General features: G+C 36.2%; 1 protein-coding gene across 1 annotated transcript; it reads left to right on the top strand.

The window, feature by feature from the left end:
* The first annotated feature begins 6,939 nt into the window (after positions 1-6,939).
* LOC109211465 (psbP domain-containing protein 1, chloroplastic) lies at positions 6,940-10,852 on the top strand. The gene is made up of 4 exons (XM_019374999.1): positions 6,940-7,217; positions 9,078-9,181; positions 9,587-10,018; positions 10,454-10,852. The coding sequence occupies exons 1-4, from the start codon at positions 7,112-7,114 to the stop codon at positions 10,673-10,675; spliced, it is 864 nt and encodes a 287-aa protein (XP_019230544.1). The 5' UTR covers positions 6,940-7,111; the 3' UTR covers positions 10,676-10,852.
* Positions 10,853-23,993: the final 13,141 nt, after the last annotated feature.

A 23,993-nucleotide genomic window follows, 5' to 3' on the forward strand; every position in this document is an offset into this window, starting at 1 on the left:
CTAAAACACTTCATTTAAAAATAAAATTAATCTTTTATTGTTATAAATAGTATTGTATTCAAAGTGCATGTCTATCTTTTAAGGCTTTAGAGTTTGTTACTTTGTGACTAAGTTACTTTTTCCCTATAAATATAGGGGTTTTATGCCATTATAATTCATCTCAAAATCAATACACTTCTCTCTCTTTTCTTTGCAATATTCTTCGTTTCTTTATTGTTTTATTTCACGTTATCTCTACCGTCCCAAGAAGCTCTTTGAGAAGACTAAGGTATAATTTTCTCCTCTTTTAATTAAATATGACTGATATTATGAAACGAAAGTTCGTTGCTTTCGAAGTTTCAGGCAAGAACTATATGTCATGGGCGTTGGATGCTGAAATCTATTTAGATACAATGGGTCTTGAAGACGCCACTAAAGATACAAATAAAGCATCTACCCAAGATTGTGCTAAGGTTTCTTGCACCAACACCTTGATGAAGGGTTGAAAATAGAATATCTCACAGTCAAAGATCCGCTTTGTTTTGTGGAATGGCTCAAAGGAAAGATATGACAACCCTTCATCTTTCCTTTAAGCTATTCTACAAAATTAAACAAGTGGATCTTTGAATGTGAGATATTCTATTTTCAAGCATTCATCAAGGTGATGGCGCAAGAAAATCAAGGCCTAATTAGCACAATCTTGGGTATATGCTTTATTTTTATCTTTAATGGCGTCTCTAAGACCCATTGCATCTAAATGAATTTCAGGATCCAACACTCATGATATATAGTTCTTTCCCGAAATTTCAAGGGCAACGAACTTTCGTTTCATGATATGAGTCATAGTTAAAAGAGGAAAAGAATTATACGTTACTCTTCTCAAAGAGCTTCTTGATACAACAGAGTCTCGTGCTGATAATGTGAAATAAAATAATAAAATTATTTTATTAAAACGCTTATAAAAAAGTATAACGCGTATTAACTCCAATTTGTGGTAATTTATTTTTTATTCAATATAAAAATATTAGCAGCCGAAGGCATAGATTAATTAAGTATAACTATGAAATATTTTATGATGTCTAAAAATAATGTAGTCAGTGTAATTTGTATTATCTTTGTCGGCTGTGAATAATTTGGTAATGCCTCTATAAATTCTGTTTATTTTATACTTTTTTTTACCAAATAAGTAAAAATTAATTTTATACGTCTATAATAATCATTGAACTTCTATTTTGTATTGATGGTTAGTTTTATATTGTATGTTTTGCAGAAGTGTTTCAATCATTCTCAAAAATAAAATAAAAAGGAGAAGAAAAAAAAAAGGAAGCTTATGGCAAAGAGGCCTTTCATGTCCCTAGCTAAAAAGTTCTTCATTACTTAAAAGTTTATTTTAGAACACCGATCCCTCGGTTTGTAGTCTTTATGGAAATTCAATCTTATACAAAATTTAAATAAGGAAAAATTAAAATCTTAATGGATTTAAAATTCCTAAATAAAAGGAGTTCCTACAAATTCAAAGTTCTAAATATTAAGAAAATAATTAAATGACTATTTTATTTAGTGTAAAATTTATTTTTAAAGGGTGAAAAAGGCAAATAACATATCGCTTAGGAGTTTCGTGCTTTTAATATAGTACTAGTTACTATGTACATGCATTGCACGTAAATATTTAGTCAGAACTTTTATGTGAAAGCACAACTAGCTAAATTTAGTAGGAAAATTATTTACAAGATGATATGATCATTGTAAAGTAATTAGCGTGATAAAAATGCAACATTTAAATGCTAAAATTAGTGTCATTACATTAATAGAATACTTGAATTCAAAATTATATCGCTTTAACCTACAAAGATGATCAATTTAGCTAATTTAAATGATATTCTGTCACGACCCGAATTTTCCTCCCTCGGGAGTCGTGATGGCGCCTACTATTGAGAGCTAGGCAAGCCAATACTTAACTACTTACTTCGTTAACAAATTACTTCTTTTTAACAAATATAAGCGATAACATGAAATCAGCGGAACTTTAAATAATGAAGCGCAAGGTAACAATAAAATATCTGGAATCAACGTCTATTACAACTTCTAAAAACCTCAAATACCCAAAATCTGGTGTCACGGTATCACAGACTATCTAAGATTACTACATACAAGGTCTGAAGAATAACAGCACACTGTCTCTGAATAAAAGAGAAGGAAACAGGAAATAGAGATAGAGGGAGACGTCAGGGCCTGCGGACGCCTGCAGGTCTACCTTGGGTCTCCGGGTGGACTGAAGGAAGCCCTCCAACTACTGTCCGAAAGCTGCTCCGAGATCTACACACAGTGCAGAGTGTAGTATCAGCACAACCGACCCCATGTGCTGGTAAGTGCCTAGCCTAACCTCGGCGAAGTAGTGACGAGGCTAGGACCAGACTACCAAATAAACCTGTGCAGTTTAAATATATACAGCGAAAAAAAAAATACAGAAATAACCAGTCAATGTGGGAAGGGGAAACATGCTGTGGGGGAGATAACAGTTTTGAATAGAAAGGCATCAAGTAAAGAAAGGAACAACATAATACGAATATCAACGAGGAACAGAAATCAACAGTTTGCACGGCATCACCCTTCGTGCTTTTACTCTCGTCCTCACCAAAACAATTATTTATCAAAGATGTGCACGGCATCACCTTTCGTGCTTTTACTCTTTTTCCTCACCATGTAATCAATACAGTCGGCACGGAATGGTACATCGTGCGGCACGGTATCACCCTTCGTGCTTTACACTTTTTCCTCGCAATATCAACAATGCACGGCATCACCCATCGTACTTTAACACTCTTCCTCACCCAAACAACAATTACAACAAGGGGCAAGGGAATAAACAAGATCATATAGAAATTTCGGCAAGGGAACAACAATTAAATAATTAAATCCCAGCAAGGGAACAACAATTAAACAATTAAATCCCGGCAAGGGAACAATAATTAAATAATTAAATCCCGGCAAGGGAACATTTCAATAACTCTTTCTTTATCTTTCACTTATACTTCATAACTCACTTTACCACTTGAGCCAATGCTCCAAAGGGTTCAATCATCTCATATACTTTCACAATTCATAATATAACTCGAGCCAATGCTCCAAGATGTTCAAATGTCACAATTCCTTCCACAAACTTTTCACAACAACTAGAAATCATCACCAAGGCATGAAGAATACAACGAAATCAAGATATTCACAATATAAAGACTCACGGTCATGCTAGACACCAACGTATAGATACTCGTCACCATGCCTATACGTCATACACAACGAATACCACATAGCAAATAGGACTCAACTCCTAATCCCTCAAGCTAAGGTTAGACCAAACACTTACCTCGAACTTCCACGGCCAACTCAAGCCTCAATCACCGCTTTTCCTTTCAAATTCGGCTCCAACCCAATCGAATCTATACATAATCGACTTAATAACATCAATAAATGCTAAACAATCCAATTCCAATGTTTAATTATAGCTTTCCAATCGTTCTTCCCAAAAACCCAAAAATCGACCTCTGGCCCGCTTGGTCAAAACACGAGGTTCGGACCATAATCAAATCACCCATACACCCACGAGCCCAAATATATAATTATTTTCAGAATTCGACCCCAAAACGAGGTCTAAATCATAATTAATCAAAAAACCCTACTTCTACCCAAATCCCTAATTTTCTACCCTTATTCATATGATTTAGGCCTAGAAATCTAGTGGGTGTTGATGGAAAATGAAGAAAATGAGTCTAAGATTACATACCTATGAGTTTGTGGTGAAATCCTCTTTCAAAAATCGCCCAATTCGGAGTTGAGATGAAGAAGTTATGAAATTTTGAAGAAGTCCCGTAATGACTACTGTTTTAAAATCGCTGGGCAGACCTTCATCGCGTTCGCGATGGGTCTACCGCGTTCGCGAAGAGCATGTCTCCTCAGGCTTATGCGATCGCAAGTCCTCTTACGCGTTCGCGAAGGGTTGGCCCCCTGACCTTCGAGTTCGCGGGCCTATGAACGCGTAGCGTAGAGGAATGTTCACTTCCCAGACCAGCCCCCCATTTACACTATGCGTTCGCGGGACGTGGGTCGCATTCGCGTAGAGTAACCCCCCAGTGCTCCGCGTTCGCGATCCTTCCCTCGCGTTCGCATTGAACAAAATCACCCCTGTCCCCATTTACCTTTCGCGATCGCGAGAGTGACTACGCGATCGCGAAGAACAACAAGCCTGAGCACCTGTTGCAGAAAATATGCAACTTTTTCTTAAGTCAAAGACTTCCCGAAACACATCGGAAATACTCCCGAGCCCTCGGGGCTCCTAACCAAACACACGTACTAACTCAACAATATCATACGAACTTATCCGTGCGATCAAATCGCCAAAATAACCTCAATAACAATGAATCAAACTTCAAAATCAAGAAATTTTTCTCAAATTTCATCAAGTATCAAATTTAGCAATTTAGGTCCGAATCACGTCAAACGACGTCCGTTTTTCACCAAATTTTACAGAAACATCTTAAATCATATATAAGACCTGTACCGGGCACCGAACCAAAATACGGGCCCGATACTAACATGTTCTAATCAAATTTCATTTCAAATTTCCTTACCAATTTCAGAAAACAATTTCTTTCAAAAGATTTATTTCTCGGGTTTGGGACCTCGGAATCCGATTCCGGGCATACGTGCAAGTCTCATATTTTCCTACGGACCCTCCGGGACCGTCAAATCACGGGTCCGGGTCCGTTTACCCAAAACGTTGACCAAAGTCAAAATAATTCATTTATAACCAAATTTTACCATTTTTTTACAGATTTTCATATTTAAGCTTTCCGGCTACGCGCCCGGACTGTGCACGCAAATCGAGGTGACTCTAAATGAGGTTTTCAAGGCCTCGGAGTCATAGAATTTAATTTAAAACAAGTGATGACTATTTTGGTCATCACATATTCTATTTATAGTGTATAAATATTCAGTGTGGTAGTACATATCTAATACTTCTCTATAGAGGACGTTTTTGGTGTATGTTTCCTTCTATAACTTTGGCTTCTCCGTCTCAAAAGTAAAACATATAGTTGTCCATCTTTGAATCACCTCCACAAAGTATTACTTTTTCACTTTTGTACTTTGACATATTTGTGAGGGTTGTTTCAGTTTATAAAATTATGTCAAATTTAAATTATGTCGGATATAACCCGAGTAAAATTATTACCACTTCATCACATTCAAAGCAATAAAATATTAATCATACAAGTATATTGATATATCAAGTCCATGATTAGTTAAGATTTTAGAGAAATATATATATTTTTAACTGTTGCAAAAAATAATAGCAGATAATTTTTTTCCGTATATATGTGTATTATATATAGTATACATATTTTACATACTTGTTAGGAGAAATATACATATTTTTTTACCAAGTTATGGCACATGAGCATCTAATGAAAATAAACCAATCAAAGAAAAAATTTGTTAAACTTCGATATATAGGAGCCTGGACGAACTTGTTTTAGGAAACCTAATCTAGACTAACATCAATCGATTGTCTTTGAAAAATTTGTAAAAGAATTAATAACTCATACTGAAGTAAAAATAAATAAATTAAAGAGTACAATCTCACCATTTTATTATCATGTAAAATAAAAATATTCATCTAAACTTTCCCCTATTATTTTAACACTTTAAATTTATATTTTATATTTTTTAAAAATTATCATTAATTATTTTCTTGTTATTTAATATTTTAAAAACTAAATCAATTTCTTTGAAACATTTAGTAACTCCAAATATTTAGGTAAAATATTCTAACTTAATTTAGTTGTAGCTTTATATGTACTAAATACAAATTAAGAGTTTAAAGAATAGCAACTTTGTTTAAAATGTTATAGGTATTTTCTATAACGTAGTACTAAAATTTTCTTTTAGTACGTAACTACGTATCTTTCATTTATTACGTGCCTTGTTATAAAAGAATTGTAATTAGGAACAATACTTTTCAAATTTAAGTAGGATCAACGTTGTAGGGCCGGGTATATGTATAGTCTAAATCGAAAAAAAATTCTATCATTAGGTAATTTACCATTAGATCCTTAAATTATACAAATATTTAAGGGCATAAAAGTCGATCAGTGTTTCAAGGATATTTTAGTCGTTCAACATTTAGCATAAATTATTCGTGCTTTTATAATAATGTAGATAGATATAGATAATATAGATAGATAGATAGATATAGAAGTATGTATAGATAGAGATATACAAATAGATAATATAGATGTAGTCATATAGATAGATATAGATATAGATATATATTATTTTACAGCATTGAAAATTCGGTGTGCTTATCAAATTATACGATTTACCTCTCTAAAAGTTAATAATCAATAAACTCCATCAATAATATAACTGAACATATTACTTCTTACGAGTAAATATAAAATTGCTTTCATGTAGCAAATAATAAAAGTTTAATAATTTTGAGAGATATAGAACTAAAATATGAGCGAAGATGTGAATTTTGGCTATTCAAATGATATTCACTCTGAGATGTTCTCAATTAGTAAATATGCAATACTATGACTTATTATTGACATGATAAAGAAATTTGAGTGTTAACAATGCTAGTTAGAGAATTTGTTGCATGATTTGCCCTAGGGACTATTAGGCGAGCCCCGAACAAAGAGCTTAGGCATGTTTTGGGGTTACAGTTGGGCGCTGGGAGCGTAAGCCTCAGAGGACTAGCCCCACACATAAGCCTCGGGACGTTTTCATAGTGCCTCCCCCCGGGTCAAGTCCCAAAAAAAACCTTTTAAAATACTGCTCATATACAATTTATTAATCTAGTTACATCATTACTATAAAAAATAATTATGGAAGAAGTAAAATAACTACAATTGGCGACGATAAAATTGATTCATAAAATAACTAACTCCATTTAAAAGCGTGGCAAAATTTGCAGTGTGGATTGGACAGAATTTTGATTGTCTTTCCACAGCCTCACCTTTACTCATACAGCAAGTGTTCATTACCCCCATTCTTTGTTCGGAGTCGAAGCTTGGATCTTTATCTTTTTACCGAATAGGAAAACCCAGAAAAAGGCAACCCTTTTTCTTCTACTATGAGAATTCTTCAGGCTTCCACCTCCTACAGTGTTGGCTTTGGCATTTCATCCATTTCTACTCGCCCCAAGTCTTTCACTCAGCGTCATTCCACCATAGCTGAAGGTACTAAAAAGTCTCAATTTTGAACTTGATATATTGCATAAAGTTGTTCCATTTTCATTATATCTCTTTGCATCTTTATTTTCATTGAGTCCGTTAAGCAATTTATAGGCAGAGCTCACTCAACCTCCTTTTCTAACTAGAGGTAAATCTCTATGATAAGTCGGTAACTAACCTGCTATAATAGGTCAAATTATAGTGATTTTTACACTATCAATGTGGTTGACTTAAATTCAACTAACATAGCTATCGAGTTCGAGCCTTGGGTATGGAAAAATGCTTGGTAGGGAGCGCTCCCCCCGGAATGGGCCCTACGCGGCGCGAATCCGTATATAGTCGGGCTCCAACGAGGGTACCGGACACCGGGTGGGAAACCAAAAAAGAAAAGACCTATTGAATTATGTACCATCTTATCTGAAAGCTTAATTTGTTAGAGAGGAAACACTTTTTGTTTGTTTATTTAGGTTCGCAAGGCCGACTGATTGAAATATGATCTGTTGATGGGTACCGGTGAGACTTGAACACTAAGACATTTGTGATATGATTATAAATTGTATTGACCACCTTATTTAAAAGCTTAACCTAATGGAAAGGTGATTTTTTTGTTTATGTATATATGTCATCAACATAGAAAGCTCTGATCTCCTATGAGAAAAATTCGTATTTCTCATTTCTCTTTTTGGGGCTTCAACTCTCTCATTAAGTTCTTGTTTTAACAATTCAAAAGTTGGAGAAGTTGGGTGGGGGTGGTTGGAAGTCAGAACTCAGAAGAAGGCAGGGCAGCGAGATGTTTCCCTCACCAACTAATCGTTTGGATGATTTGGTAAGAAGGTGATAGAAATGCCAACAGAGACTATACTTTCCCAAATTCATAACATTTTGCTGTGTTTCGTTTATTCTTGGAGTAATGGATATCCCAAGCTGTACAGATGTTTGGATGAGTTTTTGTGAGACTATTCTGATGTAGAGCATAAAGTTATATACTCATTGTATACAGGGCTCCCTCATTTCTTAACGACGTTTTATCTGCTCATAAGAAAAAACCTCCAAATGTAGTTTAATATCAACTTTGTTTGTGTTTTGGCTGTGAGCTTAGAAGCAGAAGAAATTAGTTACACAACAATCGCATCTCAAACTCTTTTATGGACTGGAGTTCTGTCTGACTGACGATGAAGTTGTGCTGCATGTCATAAGTGCAACAGTAATATCTAGGTCCCGTTCTGTTTATTGCAATACCTAGTTATAAAGACCCAAAAACTGACTCCTAGGGTGTCAACTCAAGTTAAGTTTTTTGCTGAGACGCATAAAAAATACATGACAATTTTGAAATATTCAAAGTTGCTGAGTTTTAAGGCCAGTTGCAAAGTTCTACTTATTTGTTATTTGTAAACAAATAAGGAGCTTATATATTTTGCTTCTGACCTTGAAATTCAATTGACTGCATGAGAGATTCTGAATAACAAGCACTATGCTAATATTTGGCGTCTGAATTTTAGAGTTCTTTGGAGATGTAATATAATTACTAAAGAACAAGGTTTCAAGCGCCCATTACTAGAAAGCTTCCATTTGGCATTTCTTCCTTCCTTACTCGTCTGTTGCCTGGGCATCTACTTAGACTGAGGTGTTGCCCAAAACCCTCAAGGTCCAAGCTTTACATCTCCCATGCACTAATGTAAGTGATAAGGCGGTGTTTGCCTAACAGAATTGGCTTCTATTATGAATCTTCAATTAATGGTTTGCAAGCCCCAAGTCCATGATTTCTTGTTGTCCAGTATTACTTGCAACTTTTTCTTTTGGTTCTTGGATGTACGATTTCATATCATAGATGTTGTTAAAACTTCTCTCTTTTTGCTACGATTCTAGGGCAAGCGTTGGACAAACCTGTTCAGACAACAAGAAAGTTCTCAGAGCAGCATACTTTGAAGAAGGGAGATGTGGTGAAAGAAGGAACTTCAGTTGTTCTAGAGGTTTTCCCATGTTTCCTTTTCATTTTTTAAATCTCGGGCTATTGATTTTTACAATATTATGATTAGAAGTGATACTAAATTACAGTTTGCAGCCCTTCAATTTAAAGTAATCAATTGTTTTTGACTTTTCAAAGTCATCATATAGCGAGGGTAAAAACCATTTCAACATGTTGTATACAATTTAAGTATAAAAGTTTGCAAGTATTTGAAGCGTATTGTCAAAGATCTGCAATGGCCGAGTTTTTATACCCTGCCTTGGTACATAAACGATCTCATTTACACAAATTATGGCGCTATGTGATTCATTGTCTTGTCACTATACGCTTTCTTCTAGACCATTGGTTATTTTCTGAAAGCCGTTATTATTGCACAGTTTCTCACTAGAATTTTCCGATATATAATCAGAAAAAAGATTTTGCAGTTCCAAGGAGAAAGGCGATGGCCCTGATATTCTCAAGTTTAGTGCTCTCAAATTATGAATTGCCCAAAGTTGCATATGCTCAATCTACTGAGTTCAGGGAATATATTGATACCTTTGATGGCTATTCGTTTTTGTATCCTCGAAACTGGATTCAAGTGCGTGGTGCTGGTGCTGACATATTTTTCAGGGATCCTCTTGTTTTAGATGAAAATCTCTCGATGAACATATCATCTCCTTCATCGTCTGCGTACAAAAGTGTAGAAGATTTGGGTCCACCAGAAAAAGCTGGAAAGGGAGTCCTTAGACAATATTTGACTGAATTCATGTCCACTAGACTTGGTGTCAGACGCGAATCAAGTATTCTTTCTACTTCGTCCAGGGTAGCTGATGATGGGAAGCTGTATTATGAAGTTGAGGTAAAATATTACTCCGCATTTTGCTAGTTATGAATGGTTTTCGGGTCCTTTTGCCTTTCTGATGATAAAAGCGTCTAGATATACGTGACTTAGCTTTCATGCTGTTCGTACATAAGTTGTGTCATGCCTATTGAGGGGAGAATAGCTCCCAGTTTTTTCTTCTCCTCCCGGTTTTAACCATTTGGTATCCAACACCCATTGGCCCGACTAATTCTAATTCACGCTAGGTAGGCCCGCTAAGGAGGGTATACTGCTCCATACTTGAAAGTTCTCTGTTCCCAGGGTATGGTTTGGATCCTAACCATACCACCAAACCTCGGTGATTAATAGCTTCCTCTTAAAGCTTCATTCTTCTTAGTTGATATGTATTATACATATTTTTCCCAGCGTATTTCTGGATTCTAATACCAGATTCTGTCATGCTGTGATAAGTAGGTGAATATCAAGTCATATGCTAACAATAATGAGTTGGCTGTAATGCCACAAGATCGAGTTGCTCGTCTGGAATGGGATAGGCGATACCTTTCAGTTCTTGGAGTGGAAAACAACCGTTTATATGAATTGAGAATACAAACACCTGAAAAAACCTTTGCAGATGAGGAAAGTGACATTCGTGCAATTATGGATTCCTTCCGAGTAAACAAGATTGAAGTTTGATAGACCTTTTATTCAAAAAGAAACGTTTCGACAGCCATTTATTCAAGATTCGATTTGATCACATGGGAACATTGACGCCTGTTTAGTCATTGGTTTTATTTCAGTTTCTTATTCATGGCTTTTATCTGGTTTGTTGTCTGTTCCTTCTGGTCTTTATTTTATGTCCTCTAGCGTTTACTTTTCCTTGTCTGGGAGATCTAAGCAAAAATTATATCTTGATCAATAAATTCCATAAAACAGTGAATGAATATTAACGCTCCAAGTGCATCAAGAGAAAGGAAATAATGCCTACAATTGCACAATCCACTGCTGGGGATTCAGTTAAAGTTTGTGGCGACAGTAAAAAGACTACATAAAAGTATTACCTGAGTTAAAAGTGAAATACTTTTAGTCCATTCTGCTTGAATTGTTAGAAAGAAAAAGAGAGGAAAACAGGGGTGAGCAGTGATAATATTTTGATTTTGGATTCATAATGGAGAGAAAAAAAATGGCTGTCATTTGATATTAGGGAGTATCTGAATGGAGAATCTGTCTTCTATTGTATTTTGGTATGTCAAAGTTTCATCAGAATGGGTCTCTTTATTGCAGAAATACTCATTAATGGAGTTGAAAACTAGAAAATACTATTACCATTTTATGGTGGCTACTTTATAAGGGCAGCTCAGCACTAAGATGCTAATCAGATTATTCATACGAAATTCTGATACAAGATAATACAAAAAGCTTCATAAAAATGAGCCTGTCCAGCATCTATTCTTCCAATTTCTTTCAAGATTGGAGGAATACTGTGACATAGAGCACGCCACGTTGCAAGAGAATAGAACGCGACAAGGTGATGAATAGACACATTCTAAAATGATATAAGCAGCTTCAGCTATTTCCCGTGGCAAAATAGGCAATTGATGTCATCATCTCATGGATAAAGATAGGCCGAATTAGTTTTCCCACAGTAGGAAAAAAAGAAGCTGGTGATGCTTACAGATCCTTAAATTCTGGGGCTATCTATCAGTGACAACATTATGGTGATCTAGATATACTTACAAGAAACAGTGAAAATCTTGTTAACTTTATTCAAGTACTAACACTTTGCACAAAAAAAATGACATAGTCAAATATTCATGATCAGAGTAACTTTGCTTTCAAAACATATGAATTGAGTTGCTATATTAATACTAGTACTATTATTTACAAGTAAAAACTGAACATAATTCCACTACACAAGGAGGAGCTGGTTCACTGTTCAAAGACCAATTAGTTGCTTGGAGATTCATAGAGCAAGTGATAGTGGATAACCATCAAAAAGTAAAAGTATATGCACCCACTTATTGGTTAACTGGACAAGTTGATGTACTCTCCAATAACTGAAACCCCCCCCCCCCCCCCCCAAAAACCCCACAATGTCTTGGATTCCTATGAGCTTTTGCCAAACAGTTCTTGTCTGTAATGAAGGGAAGCAAATCTACAGTTTTAGTGTTTTCCCAAGTTATAAAAAAACTTACTCTGGTGACAAATCCATGTCAAGAGAGCTAAAGAGGGTATAGTGAAAAGCATCATCCAAGTTGGTGTTGAGAGAACTATGATTCTCCTCATCAACTACTTCTGAGTGGTCCCCTTCATCATCCCTTTTCCCAAAAGAGTTCAACTTTTTTCTACAACATAATTTGAGTTGGTCTTCCAAGATACTCCTTTCTGATTCATGCTTAAGTACAAGCCATTGTAATGATTGGATTACTTCTTGGTCATGTAATTGCTTCTCCTCAGCCAACCTTTTATATTGATTTGCTTCCATTTCAACCAAACTCTTTTCATTCTGTAGCCGCAAAATCATTGCCATTGTTTCCTCAGCTGCTGTAGCTGCTGCCATTCTCTCCTTCTCAAGTTCCAAACAAGCAGCATTTGCTCTCTGCCTCTCAATCTTAACCATTTTTCTCAGTGACAAAACATCAAACACTTTATCTTCATCACAACATTCTTGTTCATCATCATTTAATTCCCCATCTGAAACACATTTCACTTTTTCCTCTTCTAATAACCCATTCTTGCAAAATCTCATCTTTGCACTACATTTCTCATTAAAATCATTGTTTGAGCAACACCCATTTCTCAATTCACCTGATTTTCCACAAAAATCACAAAGAAAACGGTTCCAACCCTTGCAATACCAACTAAACTGCAAGACCCTTAACCCCAAACCAAACAGCAAAAACAAGCCTAAAACTTTATACACTTGCCCAAACCACCCAAATACCAGAAATCCAAATCCGAAATCAGCATTCAGACTCAAATGCTTCAGCCCTTCAACACAATCCATGAAAAATAAATCCAGGAAATAACCCAGAAATCTTTTATTAAACTCAAACACTGAGCACAAAATGAACAAAAAACATACAAGACGCATAATCTGCATGTGGGTCTCAAAGTTTTAAATGCCACTGTTTGTATGTACCAATATCTCAATCCAAAATAAAAAAATGTAAGCACAAAAAACAATGAATACACTTCTTTTTTGGTTTCGAGATATGAGTTTTTGTTGCTGAAGAGTATAGACTATAGATAGACTAGAATGAGATAAAAAACAAGTGTGATTTTTTTTTTGGGGGGTATGGAAAGGAGGAGAAGAAGAGTAGATAGGATAGTGGAGATTATTGGGAAGCGAGATATAAAGGCGAAGAGATCGAGGGACAAGGCAACGATCACTCAATTTTATAAGTCAGCAACGGACTCGAAGATTGCTGAATAATGCCGCATGATACGGCCACGATGCTATGTTCATTGTTCCTTTTCGTAATTTAATATAGCGTACCATATCTCTACAGTGTTGTGGTGTGGGGGCTTTGGGGGGGGGGGGGGGGGTTACTACTTAATCCTATGTTTGTTGTTTAGAATTATTTCTGGATTACAAAAATATCCGTTTTGATTTTTACTTCATTGCATTACTTTTCTAATCTTTCCCATATTAATGACCATGTTGTTATTAATTCTAGATTACCAACATATCCATTTTAATCCGTTGCATTAGTATAAATTTCATTTATTTTATCAATATCCATGTATTAATTTCTTCTTTTTGTTTTTAGGCGAAAATAATGGATAAAATGCATTCGTCATTTTCTATAATAACAAGGGACTCAGTTTTCATTATCAGAGCTAACAATATTATTTTTTGTATATTAGTAAGTTTTTAGAAGAAGAGGAATTCATTGGATAAGTAGCTTAACCCTTAAAGTGTTCTTACAAGTAGAACATTATGCACCAATTAAAAGATACTAATCATGCCGTTATTTTTTAATATTTTGTTGAGTCCTAGTTAAAAATTACTCCTATGGTAAAAAAAAAAAAAATTAAAAGAGGAAATTTGAAATTCCTCTTCCCCGTGAGTTATTGAAAAAAAGGTTAATAAATGTGAAGGAAAAAAATGTGAAAACGTTGTTTATTATGCAAAATGGATAAAATGAAGTGAACGTTCTTTGTTTGGTTATTGTTTTAACCATATCAAATTCATTTAAACATGAACAGAAATAATGTAACAAAATATTCCATTTTTAAAACGACAAAAGTACTATGTACTACTATTAAAATCTCTAACGGAATATCTGTCAGAAGTTAATATAAGTGTCAAACATATTGTTTGCCACACTGATTTGCCCCTAAAAATATAGGGTGCTTAAAAAGAAACAAATGTTTACTGTACTTTAATTACCAAATTGCATTCAAACTCAAAAATCAAAATCATTGATATATTTAGTTGTTTCTGAAACTATATAATGGCTTTTAGGCCTCATTTGTTTGAACTTAATGGAGGTCTAAATTTTAATCATTCAGATATCAGATATTAAGTGCGTTTGTTTTTAAAGTCTGAATCTTAATTATTCAGATCTTATTAATTAAGTATGTTTGTTTTTTTTACTACCACTTAATGAGTCTGAATAGGTCTGTATGATTAAGATCTATAACAGAGACTTAATTTCATTAAGATGCTATCACATATTCATTATTAACTATCACCACCGCCTACCATTATCAACTACCACTATGCCGCCACCACCACCATACTCAACCACCACCACCACCCCTACCACCACTACATCCAACCGCCACGCCACCATCATCCTCAATCATAGCCGTCATTGATGATATTAAGTCATTTTTGGTTAGGTTTGAGCCGCGTGGAGGCATATTTTAGGGGAAATACTATGTTCGAGGATAGAGTTGGCCACCCCATCACCATCAACAACCACAGCCGGCACAACCCATCATTATAACCTACCACCACCCACCCACCACCTTCCTCAGTCACAACTACTACCACCACCCCCCATTATTAGCTATCACCACCCACCACCACCTTCCTCAATCATAATCGCCACCACTACCGATCACTACTAGCTACTAGCATGAACCACCATCATCAATCAAAACTACCACCGCCTCTAGTCGGCATTCACCCGTTAGCCATCACCACAAACAACTATCATATTTTAAAAAAACTATATATTTTATTGATAGAATATTAGATTAGTTAGAATTTTATTTGAATTTTATGTTTATTAACTTTCAAATAAAGATATTCAGATGTTAAAAATCAAATAGTCTTAATTATTTAGTATTCAGATCTTAATACACATCTTAATATATTCAGATGTGTATTTAGATTCAGATGTCTGAATCTTAATACATATCTTGATATTCAGATGTGTATTCAGATTCAGACGTCCTAATCTTTTTTTTTTTTAAAAAAAAAAACCTTAGTCTCAAATCAATTATCTCGGATTTCATAACATCTAACGTTAGGAAACTGCAAAATATCTTTTTCTATAGGTTCTTTAGAAAATATTTATTTTTTATCAACAGTAATTTGTCTTGCTTTTAGCAGATAACCCAATTTAGGTTTAATAGTACATCCCAACAGGGGACGACCATACTTGTTCAATTTATCTCTTTCAACTTGGATCCCATGAGGCGGACCTTGGAAAGTTTTAACATAAGCAGGAGGGATTCGCAGATCTTCCAGACGTAGAGCGCGCAGGGCTTTGAACCCAAATACGTTACCTACAATGGAAGTAAACATGTTGGTAACAGAACCTTCTTCAAAAAGGTCTAAAGGGTAAGCTACATAAGCAATATATTGATCTTTTTCTCCAACAACACGCTCGATGCGGTAGCATCTCCCTTTGTAACGATCAAGGCTGGTAAGTCCATCGGCCCATACAGTTGTCCATGTACCGGTCTATTAGAATCCCCTAGAGTAGTAAAATATATCTTTAGTTCATTTCATATATAACTAGCACTAGTCAATATCTAATATCACATATACATATCTTTCTTCCATAACGTAAACCAAGCATTCATCTTAGATTCAATCCTATTCGAGAATCAAGCGTCGAAACATCTAGAAGGGTTGGCTTATAGTTATTCAATTACAGATACCTCCCTCTCTTAACCGACCCTTTCTAAAATACTAAAAAAAAATCCCTTTTTTGTAAATTCTTTTGAACCTTACCTTTTCATATTATTCCACCTAGATAAATCTAAATGGACAAATTGATTAGGCCGAATAATTTCATATGTAATTGAATAAACCCGTGGGTCTTCGGGGCTCTCCGGTTCAGCTAGGTCCATAGTTCCGGAATTTATACGCGAATCAAGATCAAACAAAGGAAGTTTTAGAATCACCGACTCAAACCCATTGTCGAATTCTACTCAGCGGAATATGGAGGTACTTATGGCAGAACGGGCCAATCTGGTCTTTCACAATAAAGCGATAGACGGAACTGCCATGAAACGACTTATTATCGATGGAATTGTTTGATCTTAAAGGGGATCTTCTATAATTTCGCACGTGAGGCGTTATTTCTTGGTTTCGACGTGGATTCACTTTCATATACATAAGAATTATATAAGAAGAAGAAGAATCTTTGATTTTTTTTTTGAAAAGGAGTAACCGGGCTTCTTTGAAGTAATAAGACTATTCAAATTCCAATATTCATGGAGAAAGAATCGTAATAAATGTAAAGAAGAGGCATCTTTTACTACTTCACTATCGGTCACCCAAGAGTATTTAGCCTTGCAAGGTGGTCCTTGCTGATTCACACGGGATTCCACGTGCCCCATGCTATTTGATTGGAAAATTATCCATTTTTCTCTTTGACAAAAAGAAGATATTGAGGCTTGGGTTAAGATCGATACCAACAGTAATCCAAATACTAAAATTGGTATTAATAATTATCAAATAATTGATAAAATTGAGAAAAATACGGAGTGATTCGGCAGATTTGGATTCATATATATATCCACCCATGTGGTACTTCATTCTACGATATTATTACTTTTTTCTTTGTTGGTAGAAATTCACTAATTGTCCAGTTCATTAGGGAGCGTTTTTTGGAGTGACAATAGGGGTATCCTTCTTTTTATCATTTTCCAAAAAGTTGATAAACTCGTGATGTCTTTCTACGGAATTGCGGGTCTCTTTAGCCCTTATAAAAAGAAAACTGATTCTTGAACCCCTTTCACGCTCATGTCACGTCGAGGTACTGCAGAAAAAAAAATAGCAAAATCCAATCCAATTTATCGTAATCGATTAGTTAACATGTTGGTTAACCGTATTCTGAAACACGAAAAAAAATCATTGGCTTATCAAATTATCTATCGAGCCGTGAATAAGATTCAACATAACCGCATGGATAAGCTCACACTAACCCGTCAATTTGGGATCCAAATTCGAGATTTTCCTTGGGAGGTATCGGGAAGGATTTGGAACGGAATAATATCGATTCATACAGAAGAAAAGGTTCTCTTCATACAGAAGAAAAGGTTCTCTATTGATTCAAACACTGTACCTATTGTTCAAATAAAGCCGATATTCCTTTTAGAAGGGCAGAATCGAAGTATAGTGTTGAACAAGTAGGTGTAACTATTGAGTTCTACGGCGGTGAACTCAACGGCGTCAGTTATAGTGATCCTGCTACTGTGAAAAAATATGCTAGACGTGCTCAATTGGGTGAAATTTTTGAATTAGATCGTGCTACTTTGAAATCCGATGGTGTTTTTCGTAGCCGTCCAAGGGGTTGGTTTACTTTTGGGCATGCTTCGTTTGCTTTGCTCTTCTTCTTCGGACACATTTGGCATGGTGCTAGAACCTTGTTCAGAGATGTTTTTGCTGGTATTGACCCAGATTTAGATGCTCAAGTCGAATTTCGAGCATTCCAAAAACTTGGAGATCCAACTACAAAAAGACAGGCAGCCTGATACAACATTTCTTCTTCTTTTCCACTTTTAGATAATTTCTCTCTTAACTTCCCATATATTAAACCGTACTCCTTCGGTTCACAATAAGTGACCAATTTGCTTTTAGCACGCCCATTAAGAAAATACTAAATTCTATACAAAAATACCTACTATGACTAAACTACCCCTAATTAAACATTTAATGTGAGGAGTAAGAAAACCTTTTAGGGATATGTACATAGGGGTTATTTTGTAAAAACAAATTGAATTCTTTCTTGATTGCATAACTGAACAATTATTTTGAACTAAAATAAAAAAAGCAAATTGGTTAATTATCGTGAACCGGAGGGAGTACTATTATTGTAGACACTTGCAAAAGAAGCGAAGCAAGAAATTCAGTGCCATATTATAGAAGCACGAGAAAGAGGTACCTTTGAGGCTAGACCCCATTGTTTAATTTTACTACAGAAGTTTCTTTAAAAGCAACTATAAATGCTGTCTTAAGAACCATAGGCAGCTGGAATTGGGACATTCCCAAGGAATAAAGGACGCTTTGACTGTTGGTGTTTTGTGCTGCGTTAATTTCAAAAACTAATCCGTCAACCTTTTATTTTGAATTTAAAGCACAATATATATTATCACTATATAATACGTCATGAAATTTATATTAACTACTCCCTCCGGTCCAAAATAAGTGATTGTTTGGCATTTTCTTTTGTGGTCCAAAATAAGTGATTTTTTCAGATTTCAAGAATGAATTAATTATTTTTTTCCTACAATGTACTTGGAGTAAATAGTGTTGGAATATATATTAGGAGTGTTTATGTGAGATAGTAAAGGTTAATATGGTCAATTCCAGTGCTAATTAATGCTAAAAGGTGGATTTCTTAATCTGTGTGAAAACATCCAAAAAATCACTTATTTTGGATCGGAGGGAGTATAAGAATATATTATTAGATGTAAAATAAGAAGGTTAAGCTAAAAAAAATTCAAAATAAAAATGTATCATATATTTTGAACAAACTTAAAAAATAGTGCAATATAAAATAAAACAAAAAGACTAATCAATATAAGTTAATTTATTACTCCCTCCGTCTCATAATAAGTGCAGTGATTCTCTTGTGCACGCCCCTTAAGAAAGAATAGTTTTTGACTACTTACCCTTATTAAATATTTTCTCAATTTATGTGTCATCTCTATCAATGACATTATCCATATTTTTACTAAATGTGAATGCAACTGATTATTAAGGGTAAAAAAAGAAAAATATAATCAATTTTGTCTTGAACTTCTAAAATGACAAATAATTTGAAACAATTATTTTTAGTAACCACGACACATGTTATGAGTCAGAGGGAGTAGTATTTATACTTTCTCAGTTGTCAATCCCATCTGCTGTAGATGATTATTTGTAGAGGGGCTTTGATTAAACTAATTTAATGTATAAAAATAAGCTTTTAATTTTCAGTTAGTAATTTTTAAGTCTTATGTTTATCCACTTTCTTTTTACAGGTTCATTGTAGTTGATTTGGTTCCAATAGGTTACTCAATCATTTTTTCCAAGTTTATACTCCTATATGACATAGTATAGTCCACTTACCTGTAGTTGGATTTTTCAAGTGACACTAAATGTAAAAGATTTACATTATTAGCGTATCAACTTATACTTTCTTATTAAATGTTCAAGCATGAATCATAAAGCAAATGAAATTGGTTTTGTTTTCCATCTTGAATCCGCAACGGTATCAAATGGGAGTAATTCCTTAGTTTTCTAATTAAAAGTTTTAGCAATGAAGTTGAGTGGCGGCCCGACGAATTTTGTGGCCTAAAGCCAAACTTTATGAGGGGCCTTAACTTTTATTTTATTTTAAAAAAAAAATTATTTACTTATTTGAAGTCTATTTTTGTAGCATTTTTTATACAAAGTTATTAATAATTTTCTTATAATCAATAACTTCTAATGAGTCTTTCTTAATTGACAATATAGCTAATCCATTTAATCTTTATTGAGACATTGTTGATCTTGGGTGAGATTTTATCAATTTTAATTTAGAAAATTTCTTTCCGCTGAAACGACGGAAACAAGATCTATTAACACTATTCCATAAGTAATATAGGCACCGGAAAAAGAATCATTTTTTTTATTTGATCAAGTGTATCAATTAAACTGTTATCTGCTAATTGTACTATTTTTCATAATATTTTTAATTCCGAAAATAAATCTTAACCATCAATATCGAATTGATTATTATGCTTTAAGGAACATTCAAGATTAAGGCAATATTTTTTCAAATTTTCATCATCTAGTGATCTTAATTTTTACTGCTAAATAGAAAACCAAAAATATTTTCATATGCTTCGAATTGTTTAATATTTTTTGAAGTGAAAAAAATAGCTTTGTTTACTATGTATGAAGTAATCAACTCCAAAGAACTCTTCGAAAGATTTTGAGATTTTATTATCAATATTCTTATCAAATTGTTATTTCCTATATATTATACGTTTCTTACGAAATTCGGGTTTGACATTCATTTCAAGTGCAATTTTCTTGGCAGAAGTCATAGCAGTTGCAAATCCTTCTTCTCTATACTTGTTAAAAAAAAAAAAGAAATCAAACTTTTTCACTTCATAGAACTTTTTTTTAAACTTATACATAGCCTATTAGGTGTAACAAAAAATGGGCCCCTATAAATGTGGAGCCTAAAACAATTGCTTTACTTGCTTTATGGAAGGTCCGCCCCTTATGAAGTTACAACATGAAAGGTAAATGAATTGCACACTCATTTTCACGATTTGAATGAAAGCCTGTGATTTGACATGAGGTACTACTATAATTATTGTTGTAAATAGCACATACCTCATTAGCTTACCAAAAAATGAAACTAAAAACGATCTGGACTCTAATAATCGTAGTAGTTGCTGCTATTCGGCCAAACTCAGCGTGGCCCAAAAATGACCATACTGGTGAAATATCAGTAAAGTCCTTCATTTCACATTTGGCTTAATGGACATTTTTCCCTCCAAAATATTTCCCTCCAAAATATCAACTTTCGAAGCTCATCCACATTGGGCACACAAATCCGGCCATGCATCCTCAACACACCATCCTAACCAATGGTCACGTCTCTGGCATCATCATGCTGGACCCTGTCCTTAAGGACAAGTAAATGCGGATCATCATGCTGGCGCTCTCTGATGCGATCATATAAGGAAGACCGAGAAATCACACAAGCCAACACCCGACTAGGCTCCGAAATATCTAGTCTCACCAACCGATTGGCCAAGGCCTGAACATCAACTGCAAATGGCCTCTCCCCAACTGGAATATACGCCAAACTCCCCATACTAACTGCCTTTCGGCTCAAAGCATCGGCCACTACATTGGCCTTCTCCGAGTGATACAGAATGGTAATATCATAATCCTTAAGTAACTCTAGCCATGCCTCAAATTAAGATCCTTTTGTTTGAACAAATGCTGAAGGCTGCGATGATCGGTGAATACCTCACAAGATACGCCATACAAGTAGTGCCTCCAAATCTTCAAAGCATGAACTATAGCAGCCAACTCCAAATCATGTACAGGGTAGTTCTTCTCGTGGGGCTTCAACTGACGAGAAACATAAGCAATAACTCACCCTCCTGAGTTGGCTACGTCAAGAGTATGAGATTTGACTGTGTCTCAGTAATGAGATGAGTTTGTCAGGAGTTGGCTCGTGCAATGCCGTTTGGATGGTTTCTGACTGATACGCTTGGTAAGCGATATCAGGAATCTGTGTTAGAGTGGCCTTAACTACCATTCCGTGTGTGTCGTATGGACTAGATAGAGCAAAGATACTGGGTGACTACATTCGAGGAGGATTTGGGTGATAGTTAGGCTCGCAAGAGATTGAGCGGTTCGCCGTCAGGATCAGAGAAGATTGGGAGGCGCAAGAGGCCTCGAGTTCTGGCATGTCTACAGTGTCGCTCCTTCCGAGGGGCAATTTCCAGCATGGTAGGGATCGTGTCTTTCAGGCCCGCTCAGTCCGGCTCGTCCCGAGTATCGTGTGGGCATCTCAGGTTCGTGTGGTAGTTATCATGTGTATTGCTCAGCAGAAGGTCCAGCCTCGACTCAGTGCTGCTGATCAGCACTAGAGTTCATCTACGTGCCGCCGGGTCTGGCTCAGTGGTTTCTTCTAGGCTGGTAGCGTCACCCGTAGCCACTCCGGCCGAAGGGTTTCCCTCAGTCCCATTTCTCTAGCACCTGGAGTTGTTATGGGGCGGAGAGTTTGGACACATGTGGAGGCGAGTGTCCTCGTGGCCTTGCTAGCTCATCTCAGCAGAGGGGTTCGCCCTCGTCTTCTGGTCCAGTTTCTTCAGCCCCCGCTCACCAAGCTAGGGTGAGGGTCAGGGCAGGCCAGGGGTCCCCTAGAGGGTGGGAGTGTCGATCAGGAGCGGTGGTCAGGCTCGTTTTTCATGCTCTTCAGGGGGCAGGACAGATGCCATTGCTTCAGATTCCGTCATTACAAGGGTATTATTTCAGTCTTCCACAGAATGCTCAGTCTTATTTGAGGGCCCGGTTTTCCACCTATTCTTATGTGTCCTCATATTTTGCTCATTCCATTGGGGTACGTCCGAGGGTGTCTTGCTTTTACCTGTTCATGTATCATACCCCGGTGGGAGTATACTATTGTTGTAGACCATGGTGTACCGGTCATGTTTGGTTACTAATGGGGGTCTGGAGACCGAGATGATCTATTTGCTAGTTGAGTGTGTTATGTGGAATTTTGATGTCATTTTGGGCATGGACTGGTTATCTATGTGTAACGCTATTCTAGATTGTCATGCTAAGACAGTCACTTTGGTATACCGGGTGTACGAGGACGCAGTAGCGTTGGGTGACTGTATCATGTTTCTAGTAGGGTGAATTTCATTCTTAAAGGCCCAGTTCGTTGGTTAGGAAGGGTTGCCTTTCATATTTGGCATTCGGAGGATTGTTGGAGCCGAGGGCTCCTAGCATTGATTGTGTCCAGTTATGAGAGGAGTTTCTGATGTATTTCCTACTAGACTTGCCAGGCATGCCACTGGACAGGGAATCGATTTTGGTATTGACCTAGGTACCGGCACTCGCCCCACTCCATTTCCGCCCATATCGTATGGCACCAAGCGAGTTGAAAGAAATTGTAAGGATCAGGCTTCAGGAAACTCCTAGATACAGGTGGTTCTTCGGGGCCTAGTGTGTCACCATGGGCGTGCAACCTGTTCTGTTTGTGAAGAAGAAGGATGGCACCATGAGAATGTGCATTACTACAGGCAATGAACAAAGTAACAGGAAAAAACAAGTAGTCCTATGCTCGCATTGATGATTTTATTGCTGACCAGCTTCAAGGAGCGAGCGTGGTTTCTCCAAGATTGATCTCCGTTTCGGGCTGATCACTAGTTGAAGATCAGGTATTCAGATATTATTAAAGACTACTTTCAGGACTAGATATGGGCACTATGGAGTTTCTTGTTATGTCTTTTGGGCTGGACAATGTCCAGCCAATTTTCAATGCATTTGATGAAACAGTGTATTTCGGCCTTATCTATGGATTCGTTCGTTATTGTTTTTATTGATGATATTCGAGTGTACTCGCGTAGTTCAGGAGCGAGCCACGGCATCATTACGAGTGTATTGCAAAGATTGAGGGGGAGAAGCTTTATGCAATGTTCTCCAAGTTGTGATTCTGGCTCAGTTCATGGCTTTCTTGGGGCGGCACGTGGTGTCCAGCGAAGGGTGATTGCAGGTCCGACCTTGAAAGAAGATAGAGGCGGTCCAGAGGTGGCCTAGACCGACACTCAGCCACAGAGGATCGTAGGTTCCTTTGTTTGGCAGGTTATTATCGCCGTTTGTTCAGGGATGTTTCCTCTATTGCATCGCCCTTGAAAACAAGTTTGACCAGAAGGGTGGCTACCATTTGTTATGGTTGGACGAGTGCCGAGAGAGCTTTCAGAGCTACAGACAGCTTTGACCACAGCTCCGGTATTTGGTTTTGCCATCAGCTTCAGGTTCTTATGACTTTGTATATTGTGATTGCTTCGAGAGTGGATGGATGTGTATTTGATGCAGGGGGTA

The sequence above is a fragment of the Nicotiana attenuata genome, unplaced genomic scaffold (assembly GCF_001879085.1).
Source record: "Nicotiana attenuata strain UT unplaced genomic scaffold, NIATTr2, whole genome shotgun sequence".
In the NCBI taxonomy this organism is placed as follows: Eukaryota; Viridiplantae; Streptophyta; class Magnoliopsida; order Solanales; family Solanaceae; genus Nicotiana; species Nicotiana attenuata.